At 41.8% G+C, this 22,559-nt stretch overlaps 1 protein-coding gene across 3 annotated transcripts in view; it reads left to right on the top strand.

Annotated features, from left to right (window-relative positions):
* The first annotated feature begins 6,861 nt into the window (after positions 1–6,861).
* LOC115139694 (SH2B adapter protein 3-like) overlaps positions 6,862–22,559 on the top strand; it is a 57,276-nt gene continuing 41,578 nt past the window's right edge. The window contains exons 1-2 of one of the 3 annotated variants that reach the window (XM_029677363.2): positions 6,862–6,969; positions 20,816–21,796. In XM_029677363.2, coding sequence (XP_029533223.1) covers positions 20,843–21,796 — 954 coding nt within the window. In that variant the 5' untranslated portion in view covers positions 6,862–6,969; positions 20,816–20,842. Of the gene's footprint in view, positions 7,114–20,038; positions 20,199–20,815; positions 21,797–22,559 lie in introns of those variants that run through there. The other 2 variants (XM_029677364.2, XM_065026480.1) reach the window with 2 other exon arrangements.

Here is a 22,559-nt window from a genome sequence, read left to right as displayed (position 1 = left end):
TTTAAATCTTAAACTACAATAGAATCAACTACTTTATCACGTTTTATATCATTGTTGTTTTCTACCATTTTTCTATAGACAAAGGATGACTCCTGAATGTTACTGAATTGAGTATATCTGGCAGATGATAGAAATCAGTATATCGGTATGTACAGTACCAGTCAAAAGTTTGGACACACACACATCAAGGGTTTTTCTTTATTTCACTATTTTCTACAAAATATAATTTATATTTGAGATTCACCCTTTGCCTTGATGACATCTTTGCACACTGTTGGCATTCATGAGGTAGTCACCTGGAATGCATGTCAATGAACAGGTGTGCCTTGTTAAAAGTTAATTTTGTGGAATTTCTTTCCTTATTGCGTTTGAGCCAATCAGTTGTGTTGTGACATGGTAGGGGTGGTATTGAGAAGATAGCCCAATTTGGTAAAAGACCAAGTCCGTATTATGGCAAGAACAGCTCAAATAAGCAAAGAGAAACAACAACTTCTTACTTGAAGACATGAAGGTCAGTCAATCCAGAAAATTTCAAGCACTTTGAACGTTTCTTCATGTGCAGTCGCAAAAACTATCAAGCGCTAGGATGAAACTGAATCTTCTGAGGACCGCAACAGGAAAGGAAGACCCAGAGTTACCTCTGCTGCAAAGGATAAATGCATTAGAGTTAACTGCACCTCAGATTGCTGTAACGGTTCTCTTGTGGTGAAGGAGAGTCGGACCAAAATGCAGCGTGTAGATTGCGATCCATGTTTATTCAACAAACGTAACACGAATCTATATTAAACACTACAAAACAATAAACGTAACGAAAACCGAAACAGCCTAATACTGGTGCACATACACACAGAACAAGGACATCAAGACACTAAGGACAATCACCCACAAAACCCAACACAAAACAGGCTACCTAAATATGGTTCCCAATCAGAGACAATGACTAACACCTGCCTCTGATTGAGAACCATATCAGGCCAAACATAGAAATAGACAAACCAGACACACAACATAGAATGCCCACCCAGCTCACGTCCTGACCAACACTAAAACAAGGAAAACACATACGAACGATGGTCAGACCGTGACAGAATCCCCCCCCCCCCCAAGGTGCGGACTCCGAACGCACAACCTAAACCTATAGGGGAGGGTCTGGATGGGCATCTGTCCGCGGTGGCGGCTCTGGCGCTGGACCCCACTCCATAGTTGTCTTAGTCCACCTCCTTAGCGTCCCTTGAGTGGCGACCCTTGCCGCTAACCTTGGCCTAGGAAAACTAACAACGGGCCCCACTGGACTGAGGGGCAGCTCCGGACTGAGGTAGCTCAGGACTGAGGGGTAGCTCGGGACTGAGGGGTGGCTCGGGACTGAGGGGTAGCTCGGGACTGAGGGGAAGCTCGGGACTGAGGGGAAGCTCAGGAGTGAGAGGAAGCTCAGGCAGGTTGATGGATCTACCAGATCCTGGCTGGCTGGTGGTTTCGGCAGATCCTGGCTGACTGGCAGATCCTGGCTGACTGGCGGATCCTGGCTGACTGGCGGATCCTGGCTGACTGGCGGATCTGGCAGATCCTGGCCGACTGGTGGATCCTGGCCGACTGGTGGATCCTGGCCGACTGGCGGATCCTGGCCGACTGGCGGATCCTGGCCGACTGGCAGATCCTGGCCGACTGGCAGATCTGGCAGATCCCGGCCGACTGGCGGATCTGGAAGAGTCTGGTTGACTGGCGGATCTGGAAGAGTCTGGTTGACTGGCGGATCTGGAAGAGTCTGGTTGACTGGCGGATCTGGAAGAGTCTGGTTGACTGGCGGATCTGTAAGAGTCTGGTTGACTGGCGGATCTGGAAGAGTCTGGTTGACTGGCAGATCTGGAAGAGTCTGGTTGACTGGCAGATCTGGAAGAGTCTGGTTGACTGGCAGATCTGGAAGAGTCTGGTTGACTGGCAGGATGGACTGTGAGGCTGAAGGTTGAAGGTGGTGATACAGATGTGATTATGACTAACCCTCATTGTTGCTGAGTGAAAGATGATCAGTTGTAATTTACTCATTTTTATATTATTATTACATCAATTTCTCTGGCACTAGGAGATCATTTTTGTACTTACTGATTATATACGTAGTTACATTTCCCTTTTTAATGACATGATATTTGGAGTATGTCAAATTATCGGATGAGACTTTGCAAATATCTGTTAAGGTCCCTCAATCGAGTAGTACATTTCAAGCACAAATTCAACCACAAAGACCAGGGAGGTTTTGCAATGACTCGCAAAGAAGGGCACTGATTGGTATGTGTGTTAAAAAAAAAGCAGATGCTGAATGTCCATTTGAGCATGAATGTCCATTTGAGCATGGGGAAGTTATTAATTACACCCAGTCACTACAAATATACAGGCATCCTTCCTAACTCAGTTGCCGGAGAGGAAGAAAACTGCTCAGGGACACAATGAAGCCAATCGTGATTTTAAAACAGTTAAATAGTTTCATGGTTGTGATATGAGAACTGATCAACAGTATTGTAGTTACTCCACAAAACTAACCAACAGAGTGAAAATAAGGAAGCCTGTGTAGAATACATATATTCCAAAATCCTGTTTGTAACCAGGCACTTAGGTAATACTGCATAAAATGGAGCAAGGATATGCACTTTTTGTCCTGAATACAAAAGGTTATGTTTGGGGCAAATCCAATACAATACATCACTCAGTATCACTCATCATATTTTCAAGTATGGTGGTGGCTGCATCATGTTATGGATATGCTTGTCATTGGCAAGAACTAGGTTTTTTGGGGGGATAAAAAGGAAAGGAATACAGCAATAAGCACAGACAAAATGTTGTCTGCTTTTCAATAGACACTGGGAGACAAATTCACATTTCAGCGGGACATTAACCTAAAACACAAGGCCAAATCTACACTGGAGTTGCTTACCAAGACGACATTGAATGTTCCCGAATGGCCTAGTTACAGTTCTGACTCAAATCAGCTTGAAAATCTATGGAAAGACTTCAAAATGAATGTCTTGACTCGTACTGTTAATACTTACGTAAATGAGAAATTTCTGTATTTCATTTTCAATAAATTAGCTAACATGTTATGAGCAGGAGATACAGAGGAACCTATAAGTCACTTAAACAAATTTAAAAAATATCTTATTTTATCCAATTGTTTGTCCTCGATTTCAGTGTTTAAATTAATACATTTATGTTGGACAGATTCTCTGTTGGCTGGAATACCCTTTTGAGGGTAAACTGATGCCAGTTTATCTGTGTTGGCATTGGCATGTCTGTAGAATGTTTGTGAATAAAATGGGTGTCCCGCTAGCGGGACAACTTCCTGTGAATCTGGAGGGCGCGCAATTCAAATGAATAATCATAAAAATGATGGATATTAAACATTTAGGAACAGTCAAGTGTCTTATATCGGTTAAAAGCTTAAATTCTTGTTAATCTAACTGCACTGTCCGATTTACAATAGGCTTTACAGCGAAAGCATGCCATGTGATTGTTTGAGGATGGCGCCCCACATCAAAGTATTTTTCCACCAGCACAGGTTTCATGAATTCACAAATAGCGATTAAATATTCACTTACTTTTTGAAAATAATCCTCTGATTTGTCCAAAGGGTCCCAGCTATAACATGTAGTGTCGTTTTGTTATGTAAAATCATTCTTGATATCCCAAAAAGTCTGTTTAGTTGGCGTCGTTGATTTGAGTAATCCACTCGTTCAACATGCCAAGATAGGAATGCAAAAATCTTCCCCTAAACTTTGTTTCAACAAGTCAAATTACATTTCTATTTAATCCTCAGATACCCTAAAATGTAATTAAACTATAATATTTCATACGGAAAGAAGTATGTTCAATAGGAAAATGATATTAGCAGGTCCTCTTCCTCGCGCGCGCGAATTTCCAAGTCTGTATCCCTGTGGTAAAACATATTATTCTTTCTCATTTTGGATGAAACAAGCCTGAAACCTTGAACATTGAGTGCTGAAACACAGTGGAAGCCATAGGAATTGCATCCTGAGAGCTAGATTTCAGAATGTCCCTTTACTTTCCATTGTAAGAGCATGGGCTCTCAAAATAAAAATGTCCGTTTGGTTTTTCTCCCACCATATAAATTGGGTTATAGTCTCCTACATTATTTTAACATTTCTACAAACTTCAAAGTGTCTTCTTTCCAATGGTACCAATTATATGCATATCCTGGCTTCAGGGCTTGAGCAACAGGCAGTTTACTTTGGGCACATCAGTCAGGCGGAAATTGAGAATAAAGGACCCTAGCAAGTTAAATTAATGTGAGTTAGGAAACATAAATGCACGGCTTAAATCAAGATCAGGTGACGAGTCCAGAGGGAATAATAGGAAATCAAAACATTTTACTCCACCAGATGTCGCTTCAAAGAAATGCCTAGGTGAATTCTCAAATTGGGGTATGAAAGCTGTATGGAATGGGTGAATATTATAAATTGTATGGCCAAATCTACAACAAGACAATTCGTGTTTTTATTTATTACTGTTGTAATGTGTTGTTTTTTAACACTAAACTTTAAGTCTAACATGATAGTCTAAATAATAATTTGAATAACTTAACATACAGCATTGAATAATTTCTTTAACTTTATTCTTGTACATTTCACTTGTTCTGTTTCCCCAACATATCAATACGAAATGAACTTGTTTTATGAGCTACTTTAAATAATTACATTTATATTAAATGCATAAACTAGCCTAATCTTCTACTGGGGGTGAAACCCAGTGCTTGACTTGGTCTGAAATAAGTGCTGGCAGGGGCACAACTTTGGTTTTAGAAGTGAGAGGGGATCCCCACGTCCCCAGTGAAAGTTGTGCCCCTGGGTGCTGGTACTAATTTTGGGTGCCAGCACTGTTTATACTAAGGTGCAGGAGAACCACAATACTTTTGAGCTAATATTCTGTAAGTGGGACAGGAGCTCAAGCAGTAGAACATTTTAGGTGCCGGTACTCAGCTCCAGTGTCCTCCTGCCCAAGTCAAGCACTGGTGAAACCTGAAAACATGCACTCGACCACAGCAATTTTGACAGCGGAAATGAGGCCAACTTTTTTCCATGTAGAGTTTCATCTATGTGAAGCCAGAAAAGCCAACCAACAGCTGCCTACAAACATGCCCTTATCTCTGTGATATGCAAAATAAAAGTCCTGTGAATAAACGTCATACGAACGTCATAGTATTGGAGTATTTTATGTTACATTCTCATTAAACATGATTATATATAGGCTATACGGGTAATTTCACCAACAAGATGCCTTTTGGGTAGTGTAATTTGGTCAAAACATTTTATTTTACCTAATTTTAACATTGTCAATCAATCAAATGTATTTATTAAGCCCTTTTTACATCAGCCGACGTCACAGCATTGTCATAAAGAGCACATGTTCAAATTCATAAAAAAGCATTTCTTCCCATCTCAAGAGGTTTCAAATTAAGAACAATTACTATAGTAAGTGTCAATTAAAGTAACAGGGTTGAAGTTTTCATCTTAAATCAGCCATAACTCCCCTTCTGACAGGTGGAATGGACGCTTCTTCAACATAATGGGCTATTTGAATGCAAGCTTCACAAAAAAAATGTGGAATTGATAAAACATGTCTAGCCTATCTATCTATGGATATCAGGTTTGACATGTTTATGCCCGACCTGCTCAGTTTTCCACCACAAAACACACAAAAATGGCCAAAAGGAGTAGAACCAGCTCACCTGCTTTCACACAATGATTTGACTACTTATGAATTAATGTTCAATGTTTCTTTTGAAAAAAACGAATTATGATTTTTTTCCCACCATATTAAAATGAGGGTTGACTTTAAAATGAGCGACAAACCTAAATTAATCACTAATCATGTGAAACAAATAATCTTCAGTAATGTCAAAGCAACAAAGTAACTAACTAGGGCTTTACAATTTTTTTTTTTTTTTTTTGGTTAAGTGGTTTAAAATCTACCTAGAAGTCGGAAAAACTGGAGGGACATGTCAAAATGCTGACAGTTGTGGCTGCTTTGCGTGATGTATTGTTGTTTCTACCTTCATGCCCTTTGTGCTGTTGTCTCTGCCCAACAATGTTTGTACCATGTTTTGTGCTGCTACCATGTTGTGTTTCTACCATGTTGTTGTCATGTTGTGATGCTACCATGCTGTGTTTTCATGTGCTGCTGCCATGCTATGTTCTTGTCTTAGGTCTCTCTTTATGTAGTGTTGTCTTTCTTGTCATGATGTGTGTTTTGTCCTATATTTGATTAAAAAGTACATTTTTAATCCCAGCCCCCGTCCCCGCAGGAGGCCTTTTGCCTTTTGGTAGGCCGTCATTGTAAATAAGAATTTGTTCTTAACTGACTTGCCTAGTCAAATAACAGTTAAATAAAATTAAATTTGGCCCATGTGACAATACAGTTTTCAGTGGAGGCTGGTGGTAGTAGCTATTTGAAGGCGGGATCATTGTATTGGCTGGAATGGAATAAATTGAACGTTATCAAACACATCAAACATATGGATTTGTTTGACAATATTTTTGAATCCTTTCCATTTATTCAATTTCAGCCACCAGCCTCCTCTGAGTTAGATACTGATTATGCAATAGTAAATAAAATAACTATTTCACCAGCAATTATTTCACCAACAATTTATAATAATGGCTGAAATGTCATTAATGAATCGTTAAGAATTCACAATTAATTTCACTGCCATTTGTACTTTTTCTTTCTTTTTGCTTTTTTTCTGTCTGATATCAGCTGATGTACGAAGGGCTATATAAATAAATTTGATTTGATTTAGGTCCGTACTTTTATTTTGAAGGTGTTGCCGGAACGTCACCCGGAACTGATCACCATGATATTGCTAATGTTGCTGGTGTCACATCAGTCAATTTCCTTCCTGAAAGTTTGTAGCCTGTTGCACGCATTCAAAATGAGAGAGAAAGCAACGGGCTTTTGGGCATGCAGGTACATTTTAAATACATATTTATTATTATTTACCGAGGTTGGTTTTAGTTATTATAAATGTTTCTCAACGCATATGGGTTATGCTACGTCACATTTTTGGTACGTCGTCGTGCTACGTGTGCTCATCCAACAAAATAACAGAACGTAAGTATGTTGTCAAGAGCGGTGTCAAATTTGGTCTTGTTTCTGTAGTGCTCAAAACATCAATCGTTAGAATAAGTGTCATAAAGAATATGGTGGCTTGCTTGTAGTTAGTTGTTCAGAAAGTGATTTCGGGAAAGGTTGATAACGAACTCCAAATGTGTTTTGCTGTTGATAGCTATCTAGTGTACTTTTCTGGATGAAATTTAAAGAGCTGTCCTCTCCATCACTGAGGCGAGGACTGGTTGCCACTACTTTGGGTAGTTTCTTGCGAAGCATTTTGATAGCTAACTAGCATACTTGTTCTCAGAAAGACTACCACGTTAGACCTCGAACTGGATTGATTTAGTTAGTAAAACAGTCAACCTTGCTGAATGGTGATGTAATACTGTTTTTACTGAAACACAATACCAGAAACACTACACCAGGGCACGTTCAGTGCAGTTCTGTAACGTTATAGTTATGTAGAACTCACATCCCTCTGAGATGTTGAATAAGGAATCATGTCTATTTGTAACATTTGCCTAATGAACATGTCGTTTGGGTGAATGGAAATGGTGCTGTCTGAACTCCAGGGTCGCATTCAGAAGGGTGCAATGTAGTGAACTATGCAGATAGACATGGCATTTAAAAAAACTCCGCTGGCACAATTTCTTGTCAGGCATACATTTGCTTACTAGACATGCATTTTCTTCTACATTATGTTTATCTGAACGCTCTACAAAATGATGCCCTGTTGAACAAAAATTTGCAACGGTGAAACCTACTGAAGATAACCAAGGAGCACAAAATAGCCTACACCCATCCTCCGGTTGCTCAGAGGGTTGTTGTATACTGTGCTACTGCACAAGCTTGTCAATTTCTTAAAATAGGTCACTTGCTGCTTGGGGTCACATACAAAGATCAGTGACACACAAAGATCACACTTGGTATCTGATCCAAACTTAATATCCCTTGGGTAGGCTTAGACTGGCTAATCAGCGTCCTCCCAAAAACTATGGGTGGCTGGATTTTCTCTCCACTAGAAGTAGACTACTCCATAGATGCTCCACAGCCTCTGTGAATTCACCACACACTGCTCAGAGGGCTCCACATGGAGATTTTGATGAAATGCAGAATTTCTAGGCCTAATTATGCAAGCAACAGTGATATTTCACTATTTTTTTTGTTGTTGTCACATACACTGGATAAGTGCAGTGGAATATGTTGTTTTACAGGGTCAGCCATAGAAGTACGGTGCCCCTTGAGCAAATGAGGGTTAAATGCTTGCTCATCGACAGGTTTTTCACCTTTGTCGGCTCGGGAATTAGAAACCGCGACGTTTCGGGATACTAGCCCAACCCCACTAGGCTACCAATGGTTGCATGCCACATCGACTGACACATTTCTATAACATATTATGCAGTTAGCTGATACTTTAAAATACCTATTTAGGTGTTGTAAGATCTGTCTGGCATCAGCAACATTTAAGCATAGGAACCCCAATCTTAGCTAGAAAACTCAAGGTGTCAAATGCTACCCTTTGGATTACATTTGGTCATCTGATTGGTTGAAGGTGAACTGACATGACGTGAATGCTGCATTAGGCTAAGTGACAATTTTCTTTCTGAATTCTATGTTAGCGCGACTCCTAATTTGATCTTGCTAGTTATCTAAGTAAGTGGCTGAATTAATAAGTTGGACAGGGCATCATATTAATATGGTGGACAGGGCATCGTATTGGGTTAGCTTTCTGCAGTGTTTGAGAAGTCAATGTCCTTTGGATGAGGTCTGTTCAGCTGCCACTGCTATCTTGATTTCCTTGTGTTTTTTTCTTCCGTGTCTGCTCCTCCCCTCCCCCTCTTCTCCAAGCAGAGCAGTATTTGTATCTATTAGGCCTATAGGCTACTCATCTGAAAGCTCACACATTTCACTGTAGCCTAACCAATAACCTAAAGGTCAACATATTTCTTATATGGCAATGTTGCTTAACTTGTAGCCTAGGCCGGGCTACTTCATGTTTAATTATAGCATATCTGTAGGCCTACTTTGAAGCACAATTTCTGCCTACCTTTTAGGCTTGTTGAGCAATTACAAAAAGCAATATCATCATATCCTATGTTTAGGTCAAGTTGATATTTTCTATAATAGCTTTATTCATTCTTGCTCACAGTTTATGAAGAAATGCAGAACTGACACGTTTCATACAAAATAACAAGAAAACAATTAACACATGGCAAACATAATACAAACACTTAAATATATAATAGGCTACAGAGCATTTCTTCTCTTGATGGGAAATCTGTATTAAAAAAAGAAGATTAAAATAGATTTGAGCTACAGTGAACTCTTTTTAGCTTATTTTGTGTCATAATTTTCAGCACGGGACAGCTCCTGTAACGACAGTTAAGTTCCACTTTGTAACAAGTACACTGTGTGGTGTTTTGGGAAATGGGTGTGACATTGACTATTAACGATGCATCGTAAAAATAATGTGTAAGGGCCTCCCGGGTGGTGCAGTGGCATTGCATTGCAGTGCTAGCTGTGCCACCAGAGACCCAGGCTCTGTCGCAGCCGGCCGCGACCGGGAGGTCCGTGGGGCGACGCACAATTAACGTTGTCCGGGTTAGGGAGGGTTTGGCCGGTAGGGATATCATTGTCTCCTCGCGCACCAGCAACTCCTGTGTCGGGCCTGGCGCAGTGCACGCTAACCAGGTCGCCAGGTGCACGGTGTTTCCTCCGACACATTGGTACGTGCAGCTGGCTTCCGGGTTGGATGCGCAATGTGTTAAAGAAGCAGTGTGGCTTGGTTGGGTTGTGTTTCGGAGGACGCATGGCTTTCGGCCTTCGTCCCCCCCCCCCCGAGCCCGTACGGGCGATGAGACAAGATAGTAGACTGCTAACTACTAACAATTGGATACCACGAAAAGGGGGTAATAAAAATAATAATGAGTAGAATAACACCCAAACATGCAAAGGAGGATATTGTACCTATTCAGGACATGTAACCATGAAGAGAATGACATTCATAATTATGAATTTCTGATCAGGGATTTTGATGGATTTTGTTTGGAGTCTGTCATGGAATTACAACTAAAAGAAAACAGTTGCGCTAATCAGTCAGTTAAACAAATGTGAAGGTATTGGTGTCATGTCTCCTAAAACTGTGCACACCGTTATTGATATATATATTTTTTGTTTGTTTTTTTGTACACTGTTAAACTTTGAGGTACAGTGCATTCGGAAAGTATTCTCTCATTTTTCCACATTTTGTTACGTTACAGCCTTGTTCTAAAATGTAATACATTATTTTAATCCTCAATTTACACATAATGACAAAGCAAACACACATCTTTGCCAATTTATTACAAATAAAAAACTAAAATACTTTATTTACATACACTAACAGTCAAAAGTTTGGGGTCACTTAGAAAGGAAAATCTGAAAAATAAGCTTTTTTGTGCTTATTTCTGGGATCATTTTATTATAGCTCATGAAACATGGGACCAACACTTTACATGTTACGTTTTATATTTTCGTTAAGTATTCACACCCGAGTCAATACATGTTCGAATAACCTTTTGGCAGCAATCACAGCTACACTATATATACAAAAGTAGGCGGACACCCCTTCAAATTTGTGGATTTGGCTATTTCAGCCACACCTGTTGCTGGCAGGTGTATACATTTGAGCACACAACCATGCAATCTCCATAGACAAACATTGGCAGTAGAATGGAAGTCACAGCTCTTCTTACTGAAGAGCTGTGACTTTAAACGTGGCACCGCCATAGGATACCACCTTTCCAACAAGTCAGTTCGTCAAATTTCGTCCCTGCGAGAGCTTCCCCGGTCAACTGTAAGTGCTGTTATTGTGAAGTGGAAACGACTAGGTGCAACAACGGCTCAGCCGCAAAGTGGTAGGCCACACAAGCTCAGCACTCGGTGGTCCTGTTCTGTAAAGCGTGTAGCGCGTAAAAATCGTCTGTCCTTGGTTGCAACACTCAATACCGAGTTCCAAACTGCCTCTGGAAGCAATGTAAGCACAATAACTGTTTGCTTCATGAAATAGCCCGGCAGCTGCACACAAGCCTTATATCACCATGCGCAATGCCAAGCATCAGTTGGAGTGATGTAAAGCTCGCTGCCATTGGACTCTGGAGCAGTGGAAATGCGTTCTCTGGAGTGATGAAGCGCCCTACACCAATTGGCAGTCCAATGGACTCATTTGGGTTTGGCGGATAGCAGGGGAACGCTACCTGCCTGAATGTATAGTGCCAACTTTAAAGTTTGGTGGAGGAGGAATAATGGCCTGGGGCTGTTTTTCATGGTTTGGGCTTGGACCCTTCGTTTCAGAGAGGGGAAATCTTAACGCTACAAGCAAACAAAGACATTCTAGACAATTCTGTGCTGGGAAGGTCCTTTCCTGTTTCCTCATGACAATGCCCATGTGCACAAATAGAAATGGTTTGTTGAGATCTGTATGGAAGAACTTGACTGAGCACTGACCCCAACCCCATCAAACACCTTTGGGATGAATTGGACCGCCGACTGTGAGCCAGGCCTAATCGCCCAACAACAGTGCCCAACCTCAATAATGCTCTTGTGGCTGAATGGAAGCAAGTCCCCCACAGCAATGTTTCAAAATCTAGTGAAAAGCCTTCCCAGCAGAGTGGAGGTTGTTATAGCAGCAAAGGGGGAACCAATTCCATATGAATTTCTCATGATTTTGGAATTGATGTTCGACAAGCAGGTGTCCACATACTTTTATTCATGTAGTGTATGTTTCTTTTTGCATAAATCTAAGATTGCACACCTGGATTGTGTACTGTTTGCCAATTATTCTTTAACTTCTTCTAGCCTTGTCAAATTGGATGTTGATCATTACTAGACAACCCTTTTCAAGTATTGCCATAGATTTCAAGCAGACTTTAAGTCAACTCCAAGCGACTCCAGTACAGATTTGTTCTGCCCTTGAATAGGCAGTTAACCCACTGTTCCTAGGCCGTCATTGAAAATAAGAATTTGTTCTTAACTGACTTGCCTAGTAAAAAAAAAAGAAGTGTTTTGGGGTTATTGTCCTGCTGAAAGGTAAACTAATCTTCAGTGTCTAGTGAAGCAAATTTTCCCTCTAGGATTTTGCCTGTGCTTAGCGCCATTCCGTTTCTTTTTTATCCTGGGAAAACTCTCCTGTCCAAAACAATTACAAGCATACCTATAACATGATGCAGCAACCACTATGCTTGAAAATATGAGTGGTACTCCGTAATGTGTTGTATTGAATATGCCCCAAACTAGCATTTTGTATCAGGACAAAAAGTTAATTGCTTTACTACATGTTTTTTCTTCATTACTTTAGTGCCTTGTTGCAAACAGGATGCATGTTTTGGAATATTTGTATTCTGTACACTTCATTCTTTTCACTCTGTCAATTAGGTTAGTATTGTTGAGAAACTACAATGTTGTTAATCCATCCTCAGTTTTCTCCTATCACAGCCATTAAACTCTGTATCTGTATCGTGAAATCCCTGAATGGTTTCCTTCCTCTCTGACAACTGATTTAGGAAGGACATCTGTACCCTTTGTAATGACTGCGTGTATTGATACACCATCTAAAGTGTAATTAATAACTTCAACATGCTCAAAGGGAGATTAAAAGTCTGCTTTTTCTATTTTTACCCATCTACCAATGGGTGCCCTTCTTTGCGAGGTATTGGAAAACCTCCCTGGTCTTTGCTGTTGAACCTGTGTTTGAAATTCACTGCTCGACTGAGGGATCTTCTAGATAATTGTGTGTGTGGGGTGCAGAGATGAGGCAGTCATTAAGAATATTGCAACATGTGACGTGACATAAGCACATTTTTACTCCTGAATTTATTTAGACTTGCCATAACAAAGGGGTTGAATACTTGTTGACTCAGGACATTTCAGCTTTTCATTTTTAATTTGTACAAAATTTAAAAAACGTTCCTCATTGACATTATGGGGTATTGTGTGTAGGCCAGTGACAAAACATAAGTTTAATCCACTATGAATTCTGTCTGTAACACAGCAAAATGTGGAAAAAGTTAAGGGGTGTGAATACTTTCTGAAGGCACTGAAGATATAGTATAGGCTACAAAATAAACATTCCAGCAAACAGGCTGACCACACCGCTCACGTTGCAAAATACATTTAGGAATCTATGTTATTCAATTATTGCACCCACACTGCTCGCGCGCGTCTGCGTTGCCAAGGGCTAAAATAGAAGTTATTCCTATTTCTGACGTAGATCGCGCTGCAAGTCCTGCCTCTCCCATCTCCTCATTGGTTTTTATAGAAGCCGGTACCCACGTGCTATCTCCTCATTGGTTATACCCACGTGGAGGATTGAAAGATGAACTGTGTTGCCGGTCGGTGTATTAATACTATGAAAGTTTAGATGCCAATTACCATATAAGTTCAAAGATGAAAAAGCCTTGAAGGAGGAGAGATGACTAGAAATTATTTGTTTGACCGTTTTATGTGTGGATTAATTGTCGGAGTAGAGGACCTTGTGCATTTCAGGTAAGATAACAACTCAATGTTTATATCCCAGGACAAATTAGCTAGCAAATGCAAGCTAACTAGCTAAATTGCCATAAATGTTTAATGCTTTTCGACCTGTCCCCAAATGAATGACATTGGTTCAGAGTTTGTTTTGATATTTGAACCTGCATGTCGTGATCGCATTTGGGGGACAAAATAAATGTATTCACGATGGTGCATGCGCGCTGCCGGTTTGGTTTCCGTGGGACTCGCCCAATGATGAAGATGAAGCATAGGCTACTCACCAGTGATGGCCGATGTGCTTGTGCCAATATCTCAAGATAAGTTACTTTGAAAAACAGTGCTTAAAATGTTTGTTTTTGATTCATCTTCTCTTTTCAGCAGTAGGCATTTGCTTTCCAAATGGTAGCCTATGTTTTTCTTGCGATTGTATTTAGAAATTTGTGAAAGGCAAACTGACAGCTGCAATCAACCATAAAAATATAATCCCTAGATGGCGGTTCCCATTCAAATCAGGCCTGGCAGCCATTGCTAGTGTACCCATGAGTTTAACAGTCCGTGTCAGGGTTAGAGGTTCCAAAATCCTTCTATGGATTATACAGTTGAAGTTGGAAGTTTACATACACCTTAGCCAAATATATTTAAACTCAGTTTTTCACAATTCCTGACATTTGAATCCTAATAAAAATTCCTTGTTTTAGGTCAGTTAGGGTCACCACTTTATTTTAAGAATGTGAAATGTCAGAATAATAGTAGAGGGCATGATTTATTTAAGCTTTTATTTCTTTCATCACATTCCCAGTGGGTTAGAAGTTTACATACACTCAATTAGTATTTGGTAGCATTGCCATCAAATTGTTTAACTTGGGTCAAACGTTTCGGGTAGCCTTCCACAAGCTTCCCACAATAAGTTGTGTGAATTTTGGCCCATTCCTCCTGACAGAGATGGTGTAACTGAGTCAGGTTTGTAGGCCTCCTTGCTAGCACATGCTTTTTCAGTTCTGCCCACACATTTTCTATGGGATTGAGGTCAGGGCTTTGTGATGGCCACTCCAATACCTTGACTTTGTTGTCCTGATGGCCAAACAGTTCTAGTTTTGTTTCATCAGACCAGAGGACATTTCTCCAAAAAGTACGATCTTTGTCCCCATGTGCAGTTGCAAACCGTAGTCTGGCTTTTTTATGGCGGTTTTGGAGCAGTGGCTTCTTCCTTGCTGAGCGGCCTTTCAGGTTATGTGGATATAGGACTTGTTTTTACTGTGGATACAGATACTTTTGTACCCGTTTCCTCCAGCATCTTCACAAGGTCCTTTGCTGTTGTTCTGGGATTGATTTGCACTTTTCCCACCAAAGTACGTTCATCTCTAGGAGACAGAAGGTGTCTCCTTCCTGAGTGGTATGACGGCTGCGTGGTCCCATGGTATTTATACTTGCGTACTATTGTTTCTACAGAATAACGTGGTACCTTCAGGCGTTTGGAAATTGCCCCCAAGGATGAACCAGATTTTCTTTCTGAGGTCTTGGCTGATTTCTTTTGATTTTCCTATGTCATGTGGAAAAATTACTTGTGTCATGCACAAAGTAATGTCCTAACCGACTTGCCAAAACTATAGTTTGTTAACAAGAAATTTGTGGAGTGGTTGAAAAACGAGTTTTAATGACTCCAACCTAAGTCTATGTTAACTTCCGACTTCAACTGTATCTATGGCCACAATGCATCAAGCTGTTCTATATTAGGTGTGAGTGCTTCCCAAATTGCGGCCTTCCTGACATTAAGTGCTTGTTATAAAACTTAATCCACAGCCAGTTTTTGAGAAACTATTGATCCTCTGTTGCTAAATTATGCTCTCTGGTGTAGTAATTTGAATTATGTTATTTATTTCTGTTTAGACACGAGTAATATCATTTTGTGGCAAATATGTTTTTGGTCTAATTTTGCCCAAATTATTTTAATTTATCATTGGCCCCAGCACCCGTACTTCATGCTGCTATGGGTAAATTCATTTTAGTTCTATCACTTTTGATTTGAACAAAACCATCCGTACCTATTTGCCCGTTGTAGAAGTGCTCAGAAAGTGACTTTTTGGACCTGAATGCCAGAACATTCGCGGTCCTCAATGTTGACCCATTTTACATATCCCACTGTACTATGAGACATCCATATATTCATCAATGGAAAAGATAAACGGTTGAGAGTTGATATCATTTAAAAGCTTATAAACAGGCTTGTCAAACTATTGTATAATTTTCCACATAAAAATGTTTTTAATAAAAGTATGTAATTTGTTGAACCTTTTAACGTCAATTAGTGCCTATTTTACATCATCTAAGGTTTTTGTGTTGTACCCGCCATCAGCTGAGACAACATGCTCATGTTTAATAAATGTAAAAAATGTCAACATTCAAGATGGTTGGAGGGTCACACTTCGGATAATGTTTTATTGAATGGAATATCTGTTTTTAAATTATACTGTCAATCCTCCATAGGAAACCTATGGAAATATAGATAATAGAATATACATGACAATTTAATTTGACATTCAATGGTAGGTGGACTGGCAGTCATCTTTGTGGTAGTAATTAGAAGTAAAAATGTACATTTAAATATCAATGGTTATATCAAGATAATCCATCCACCTGACAGGTGTGGCATATCAAGAAGCTGATTAAACAGCAGGATCATTACACAGGTAAACCTTGTGCTGGGGACAATAAAAGACCACTCTATAATGTGCAGTTTTGTCATGAAACACAATGCCACAGATGTCAAGTTTTAAGTGAGTGTGCAGTTGGTTGTTGACTGTTGGAATGTCCACCAGAGCTGTTGTCAGATAATTGAATTTTAATTCCTCATTTTGGAGAATTTGTCAGTATGTCTCACAACCGCAGACCAAGTGTTACCACGCCAGCCCAGGACCTCTACATCCGGCTTCTTCACCTGCGGGATCATCTGAGACCAGCCACCCTGACAGCTGATGAAACTGTGGGTTTGCACAACCAAATAATTTGGCGTCGTATCCGATTTCAGTGGGCAATTGCTCACCTTTGATGGCCACTGGCACGCTGGAGAAATGTGCTCTTCAGGGATTAATCCCGGTTTCATCTGTACTGGGCAGATGGCAGACAGCTTGTATGCCGTCGTGTGGGCCAGCGATTTGCTGATGTCAATGTTGTGAACAGAGTGTCCCATAGTTGCGCTGTGGTTATGGGCAGGCATAAGCTATAGGCAACGAACAAATTGCATTTTATCGATGGCAATTTGAATGCAGAGAGATACTGTGATGAGATCATGAGGCCCATTGTTGTGCCATTAATCCGCCACCATCACCTCATGTTTCACAAAGATAATGCATTCTCGCATGAATCTGTACACAATTCCTGGAAGCTGAAAATGTCCCAGTTCTTCCATGGTCTGCATACTCACCAGACATGTCACCCATTTAAGCATGTTTTAGATGCTCTACAGCGTGTTCCAGTTCCCGACAATATTCAGCAACTTTGCACATCGATTGAAGAGGAGTGGGATAACATTCCACAGGCCACAATCAACAGCCAGATCAACTATATGCGAAGGAGATGTGTCGCGCTGCATGAGACAAATGGTGGTCACACCAGATACTGACTGGTTTTCTTATCCACGCCCCTACTTTTTTAAAAGCTATCTGTGACCAACAGGTGCATATCTGTATTCCTTGTAATGTGAAATCCATAGATTAGGGCTTAATTTATTTATTTCAATTGACTGATGTCCTTATGAACTGTAACTCTGTAAAATCTTTGAAATTGTTGCATGTTGCGTTTTTATTTTGTTTGCGTTTATATTTCAGTGTAATTCCAGGAAATTGTTTGAGTTCCTTCTGTGCGTCTAAAGTATAGCTACATTGTGTTGGGCTGAGCTTGCATTGTTGTGCGTAAAGCATGGTGAAGGACTGGGGATTAAAACAAAGAGTAGACTTTATGGCTCCTCTGCCAAAGAGGAATCAACTATACTGGTAACGTACCCAGAAGCTACTAGAGAGGTAAAGAAATGCTCCAGTTGCCAATACAATATACTCCACGAGTAGCCTATACTATAGTTTACGACCACTTTAGATTATTGCTTTGTATGGACAAAGAGTTGACACAGAGAACTGAACACAGCCTACGTATCCCATCGCTTTCTCACATAGCCTACACCAATATGATGTCGTTGCTGTATGTGTACTTCAAGCTGGCTGGTGTGCACTTCAGCTTCCTCTCTGGCTCAGGGTATTGAACTGTATGGGAGCTGGCTCCCACAGTTTCCAGGCTAGTCTAGGGGTAGGGTTTCTGTTGGAGCTGGTTGCCAGGCCTGGGCAGGGCAGGGTTTCCTGTTCCTGAGATTGCTGCCCAAGCAGAACTGGCCGCTAGAGTTATCTTTTGTCTCAGTGAGTCTGCCACCTGGGTTCGTTCCCTCCCTCCCTCAGAGACCCAGGCCATTTTGTGGCTTTTACATACTTCTCTGTGTGCCCAGTTTGTCAGTGTTTTCTTCTTCCCTGAAAACTCCTTGTATTCAAACACCAAACTAGCGCAATATGGAGAATCAACAACAGAATTTTGGATTGGATTCAAGTTCTCGTGTGATAACGGGGGATTGACTACTTTAAGTTACTTATGTAGCCAAAGAATAGAGGGGGGTTTCTCTTGCTAAAAACAGCCTTAGTAAAACAGTCAACTTTATCTCTGTGTCATGGTATGTTCAAGGCCACTGCAGCAGGCTTGAGGATGTAAACAAGTCAGTGAGGGCTCTTTTGTCTTCTCCATGCCCTAAAGTAACCGCCATTCCCACCGGGGCTAACAAGAAACACTGTGTAGTGTGTGTGTGTGAGCACAGATATGACCTTAGATATCTAAATAGGTCCACGCTGCAAGAGGGCATCCACTAGGGCTGATAATATCACATGATGACACTGCTGTGTATGTGTAGGGTTGTCTCTGCTCTGCCTCTAGTAAAACATGATGGCACAGTGAGTATGGACTGTTGGTGACCCAGGCAGGAGGGTTTGGGTAGTGTCACTGGGCACACGGCTGAGCCCAAAGAGAATGTGGGGGACTGAGACCGCCTAGGCCAGGGCAAGGCAGGCACACTGGAGGAGAGGAAGTGTTTGTTGCAGTGCTGGAGGCTGCTGAGTCATGACTGAGCTGGCTACGCTGATAGAAACAGTGATCTAGGGGCCAGCGACAGGGGTGGGAGTCCCAGCGGGAGCATGCGTACAGGGGTTTTGGGTGGGGAGGAAGGGTAGTGGGGCATTGATGGTTGGTGACGCAATATATCTGGATGCTACCTATGCCTCTGACACACATTGAAGTGACGCCTCAGACTCCTATACATTATATATAGTAAGCCAAAACAGAAAAAAGTGGGGCACTCAGTCAAATTTAGGTTAGAGATTTCAGTCCAAGAGACCACACTGTTCCCCCCCTCCATGCATGGCTGGGCCACTCCCCCTGATTCTGTGGTTTCTGTGATCTGTTGAGAAAGGTTCGCCCCCACTTCCTCTAGTAGACCTTACTCTGCTGCGAAGGTATGTAAACGAGGAAATTATTGTTTAATACACCATGAAAGTGCCTAAGTCCAGCATTGGGTTGTGTTGCTTTTTGATGTTGGGAGCCATGTTGAAAAACAAACCCTAGTCAGAGATTGTATTTTGAAAAAAAATCCTTTCTCAGAAGGGTCATTGAATGTCTCTATTTTGGTGAGATGGATGCATCAGTCCATTGACCCATTACTTAAAGGAAGCGTCCAATGATTTGTTTAATTTCCTTATTCCGGTTAAAATGTGTTTGAGAGTAGAAAGCTGAGGTTTGATCACTGCACCCATTGGTAAGGCAACTGGTAAGTTATCTCATTTGATTGAAAAAATGCCAAAGCATGTGACCTTTCGGTTATTGAAGGCAGTTGGAGACTTAGACGTTAGACTTTTTTCCACAAAAGCAATGAATTCTGGCTAAAACCGTAAGGTTTATACAATATCACAATTAAGCTCAGAATGTTGACGTTTCATAGGCCTTGGTCTTCTGTCTCGAGGGAGGGAGAGGCCACAGATGTCTGCCTAGTGTGTGTGTATTGGCAACAGTAGTCCACAACATGGGCTCTCGTCTTGAAAAAGGAGAAGCCTCAGCTGTTTGCAGCATCCATTGAGAAATGCTAAAGCCAACTTCCTCTATCTGCACTTCATTCACTGTCACATTACTGTATTGGCCCCATTCTTGTGGCCTTCTTCCTCTGTAAAGCATATGAAACTGATTTGGACTTAATCTAATCAGGTTTTATTGTCCCGCCTTTTTAGTAACTCAGGTTTCTTTTTTTTTATTGAACCTTTTATTTAACTAGGCAAGCCAGTTCAGAACAAATTCTTATTTAAAATGACGGCCTACACCGGCCAAACCCGGACGACGCTGGGCCAATTGTGCACCGCCCTATGGGACTCCCAATCACAGCTGGTTGTGATACAGCCTGGAATCGAACCAGGGTGTCTGTAGTGACCCCTCTAACACTGAGATGCAGTGCCTTAGACCGCTGCGCCACTCGGGAGTTGAGGTGTAATGAAGTTGTCCTCAAGGTAGGCTAGCAGGATACTTTTTCCTTATTATGCTTGCTGAAAGCAAGAACACTAGACATCTCATCCTCTTTATTATTTGCATTTCAATGGTCATAGAAGTAAATAGACTTACTTTGCTACAACAATTACTTCAAGACTAGCAAGCACACACTTTTTATTTTTTTAAGGATATATGCTTTAATAGTTTGACTGAGGCTACTATAATCATCCAGTAACTTTTTCCTCTGGTTGCTCTTCAGATTTATCAGAATCTTCTTTATGAAAGTGTGTGTGTGTGTTTTCCCAATGAATCAATTACATTTTTGGGTGCAGCAGATACTTAATCTGTAAATAAATTGAATTAGTTTTATGGTATATAAAATCAGAAATCTGCTCTCCTTTTCCAAATGTCCGACTACGTGTTGTGTATCATACTCTTCCCTTAGACTTCCAAAGGTCTTGGATTTTGGATGCACAGAGGTCCTTAATGATAGTTGAAGGTTTTAAGTTTGATTTGAATAGGCCTTGGATCTTTATCAATATATTATTTTCAAATGTAAGTGAATGTATTAAAATGGCCCCTATTAATAATACATCTCTTCCCTCCCCTGTCCCCCCAACACCTTTTTAATTTGTAGTGATTCTCAGCTGTGCTGGTTACTGCAATGAATGGTGACACTATCCATCAGGCGACAACCACAGCTTCCATTGCAGCACCGTGTGGCTGGAGGGAATTCTGCGAGTTGCATGCCATAGCCACGGCCCAGGAACTAGCCAACCACTACCGTAACTTTGCCAGGGAGCGGCCAGAGCATGATGTCATCCCACCGGACAGCTTCTCCAAGCAGTTCAGCGAGCTGTTCCAGCAGCACTTCCACAGCGAGGTGGCCGAAAAGATCCCTACATTGGCCCCTTCACCCATGATGGGCCGGCTCCGCATCACCTCCTCCTCCGGGGTGCAAGACTACCGGGAGGCGGGCCAGCCTGGCGCCCCGGCCCTGTTCACCGTGCTGGACTCAAAGCCGAAGCACGGGGTGGTGGAGCAGCCCCTTCAGTGCTCATCAGCCAACCCAGGGGTGCGAGCTCGAGCTCCCGTCCGGAGCCACAGCCAGGAGGAGGTGTCTGTGTCGGAGCGGCGGCCTGTGTCTGAATGGTACACCCCCACCTCACCCTCCTCCGCTGCTGCTGATGTCACACACTTCTCTGTCAGCCAGATCAGGCAGAGCGTGCGCTGTCTTCTTAAGGAGCCCCTGCCTCCACCTCAAGACCTGCTGTCGAGAGGGCCGGGGGACAGGGGAATAGGAGGGACTTTGGACGAAGTGGCGGCCTTATCGTTGTCAGCGTTGACTGTGAACCCCTCCCCCGAGACCACTGCCTCTGCCTCGTCCATGGCGGTCCACCTCCTAGACCGTCTGGCCAGCAGGTTTGGCAGTAGGAGTGTGAAGCGCGGGCCGCAGGCTGCGGGCAGCTGCAAAGAGGGGCAGCTGAGGTACCTGGTGGTTGACGACACTATCTCGGACACGCAGCATCGCTGGGAGCGCTGCCGCCTACTGGTGAGGAAGATCAGAGACGGCCTAGCAGGAGAGAGGTTCCAGCTGGAGCTCTATGACCCCCCCAAGGTAAAGACCCCTGGTCCCAGCTGCTGAACTGGGCTCTCCCCTTCTACTATCACATTAATCTGGCTCTTTCTGATGGGATTTTATTTCATTAAACTGGGCTTCACCTATTATTGGCAATTGCTGCTGCAAGAGCACTGATAATTTGGAAGTGACGTTTAGGTTGCTCTACCTAAACTGGCTGTCAAATACAGGTGATCTAAAGCTTGACATAAACATTTCAGTTCAGCTGGCATGGTCCTTCTCTGAGCAGTAACCATATTGGGCTCTCATCGAGTGTTAACTTTGTAACTACAATAGATGTAGTACCCTAAGGGGCACTATAGACACACATTAAGCACATTGCTTATATTTACAACAGCAGTATAGCCTACCTAGCTGGCATGAAAATAAACCGTGGGGAAAAGTGTCCTCCATTCACTATTTAAGTGCATAGATGACATCCCGCTGACCCGGTTTCGACACAGGTACATGATAATGGTCCATTCTAAATCAAAACAACTTTCACACATAAACTCAGCAAAAAAAAGAAGCACCCTCACTGTCAACTGCATTTATTTTCAGCAAACTTAATTAACATGTGTAAATATTTGTATGAACATAACAAGATGCATAAACTGAACAAGTTCCACAGACACGTGACTAACTGAAATTGAGTAATGTGTCCCTGAACAAAGGGTCAAAATCAAAAGAAACAGTCAGTATCTGGTATGGCCACCAGCTGCATTAAGTACTGCAGTGCATCTCCTCATGGACTGTACCAGAT

Source organism: Oncorhynchus nerka, linkage group LG13 (assembly GCF_034236695.1).
Source record: "Oncorhynchus nerka isolate Pitt River linkage group LG13, Oner_Uvic_2.0, whole genome shotgun sequence".
Classification (NCBI taxonomy): Eukaryota; Metazoa; Chordata; class Actinopteri; order Salmoniformes; family Salmonidae; genus Oncorhynchus; species Oncorhynchus nerka.
The sequence above is the reverse complement of the archived record's forward strand: the minus strand, read 5'-3'. Positions and strand labels throughout refer to the sequence as shown.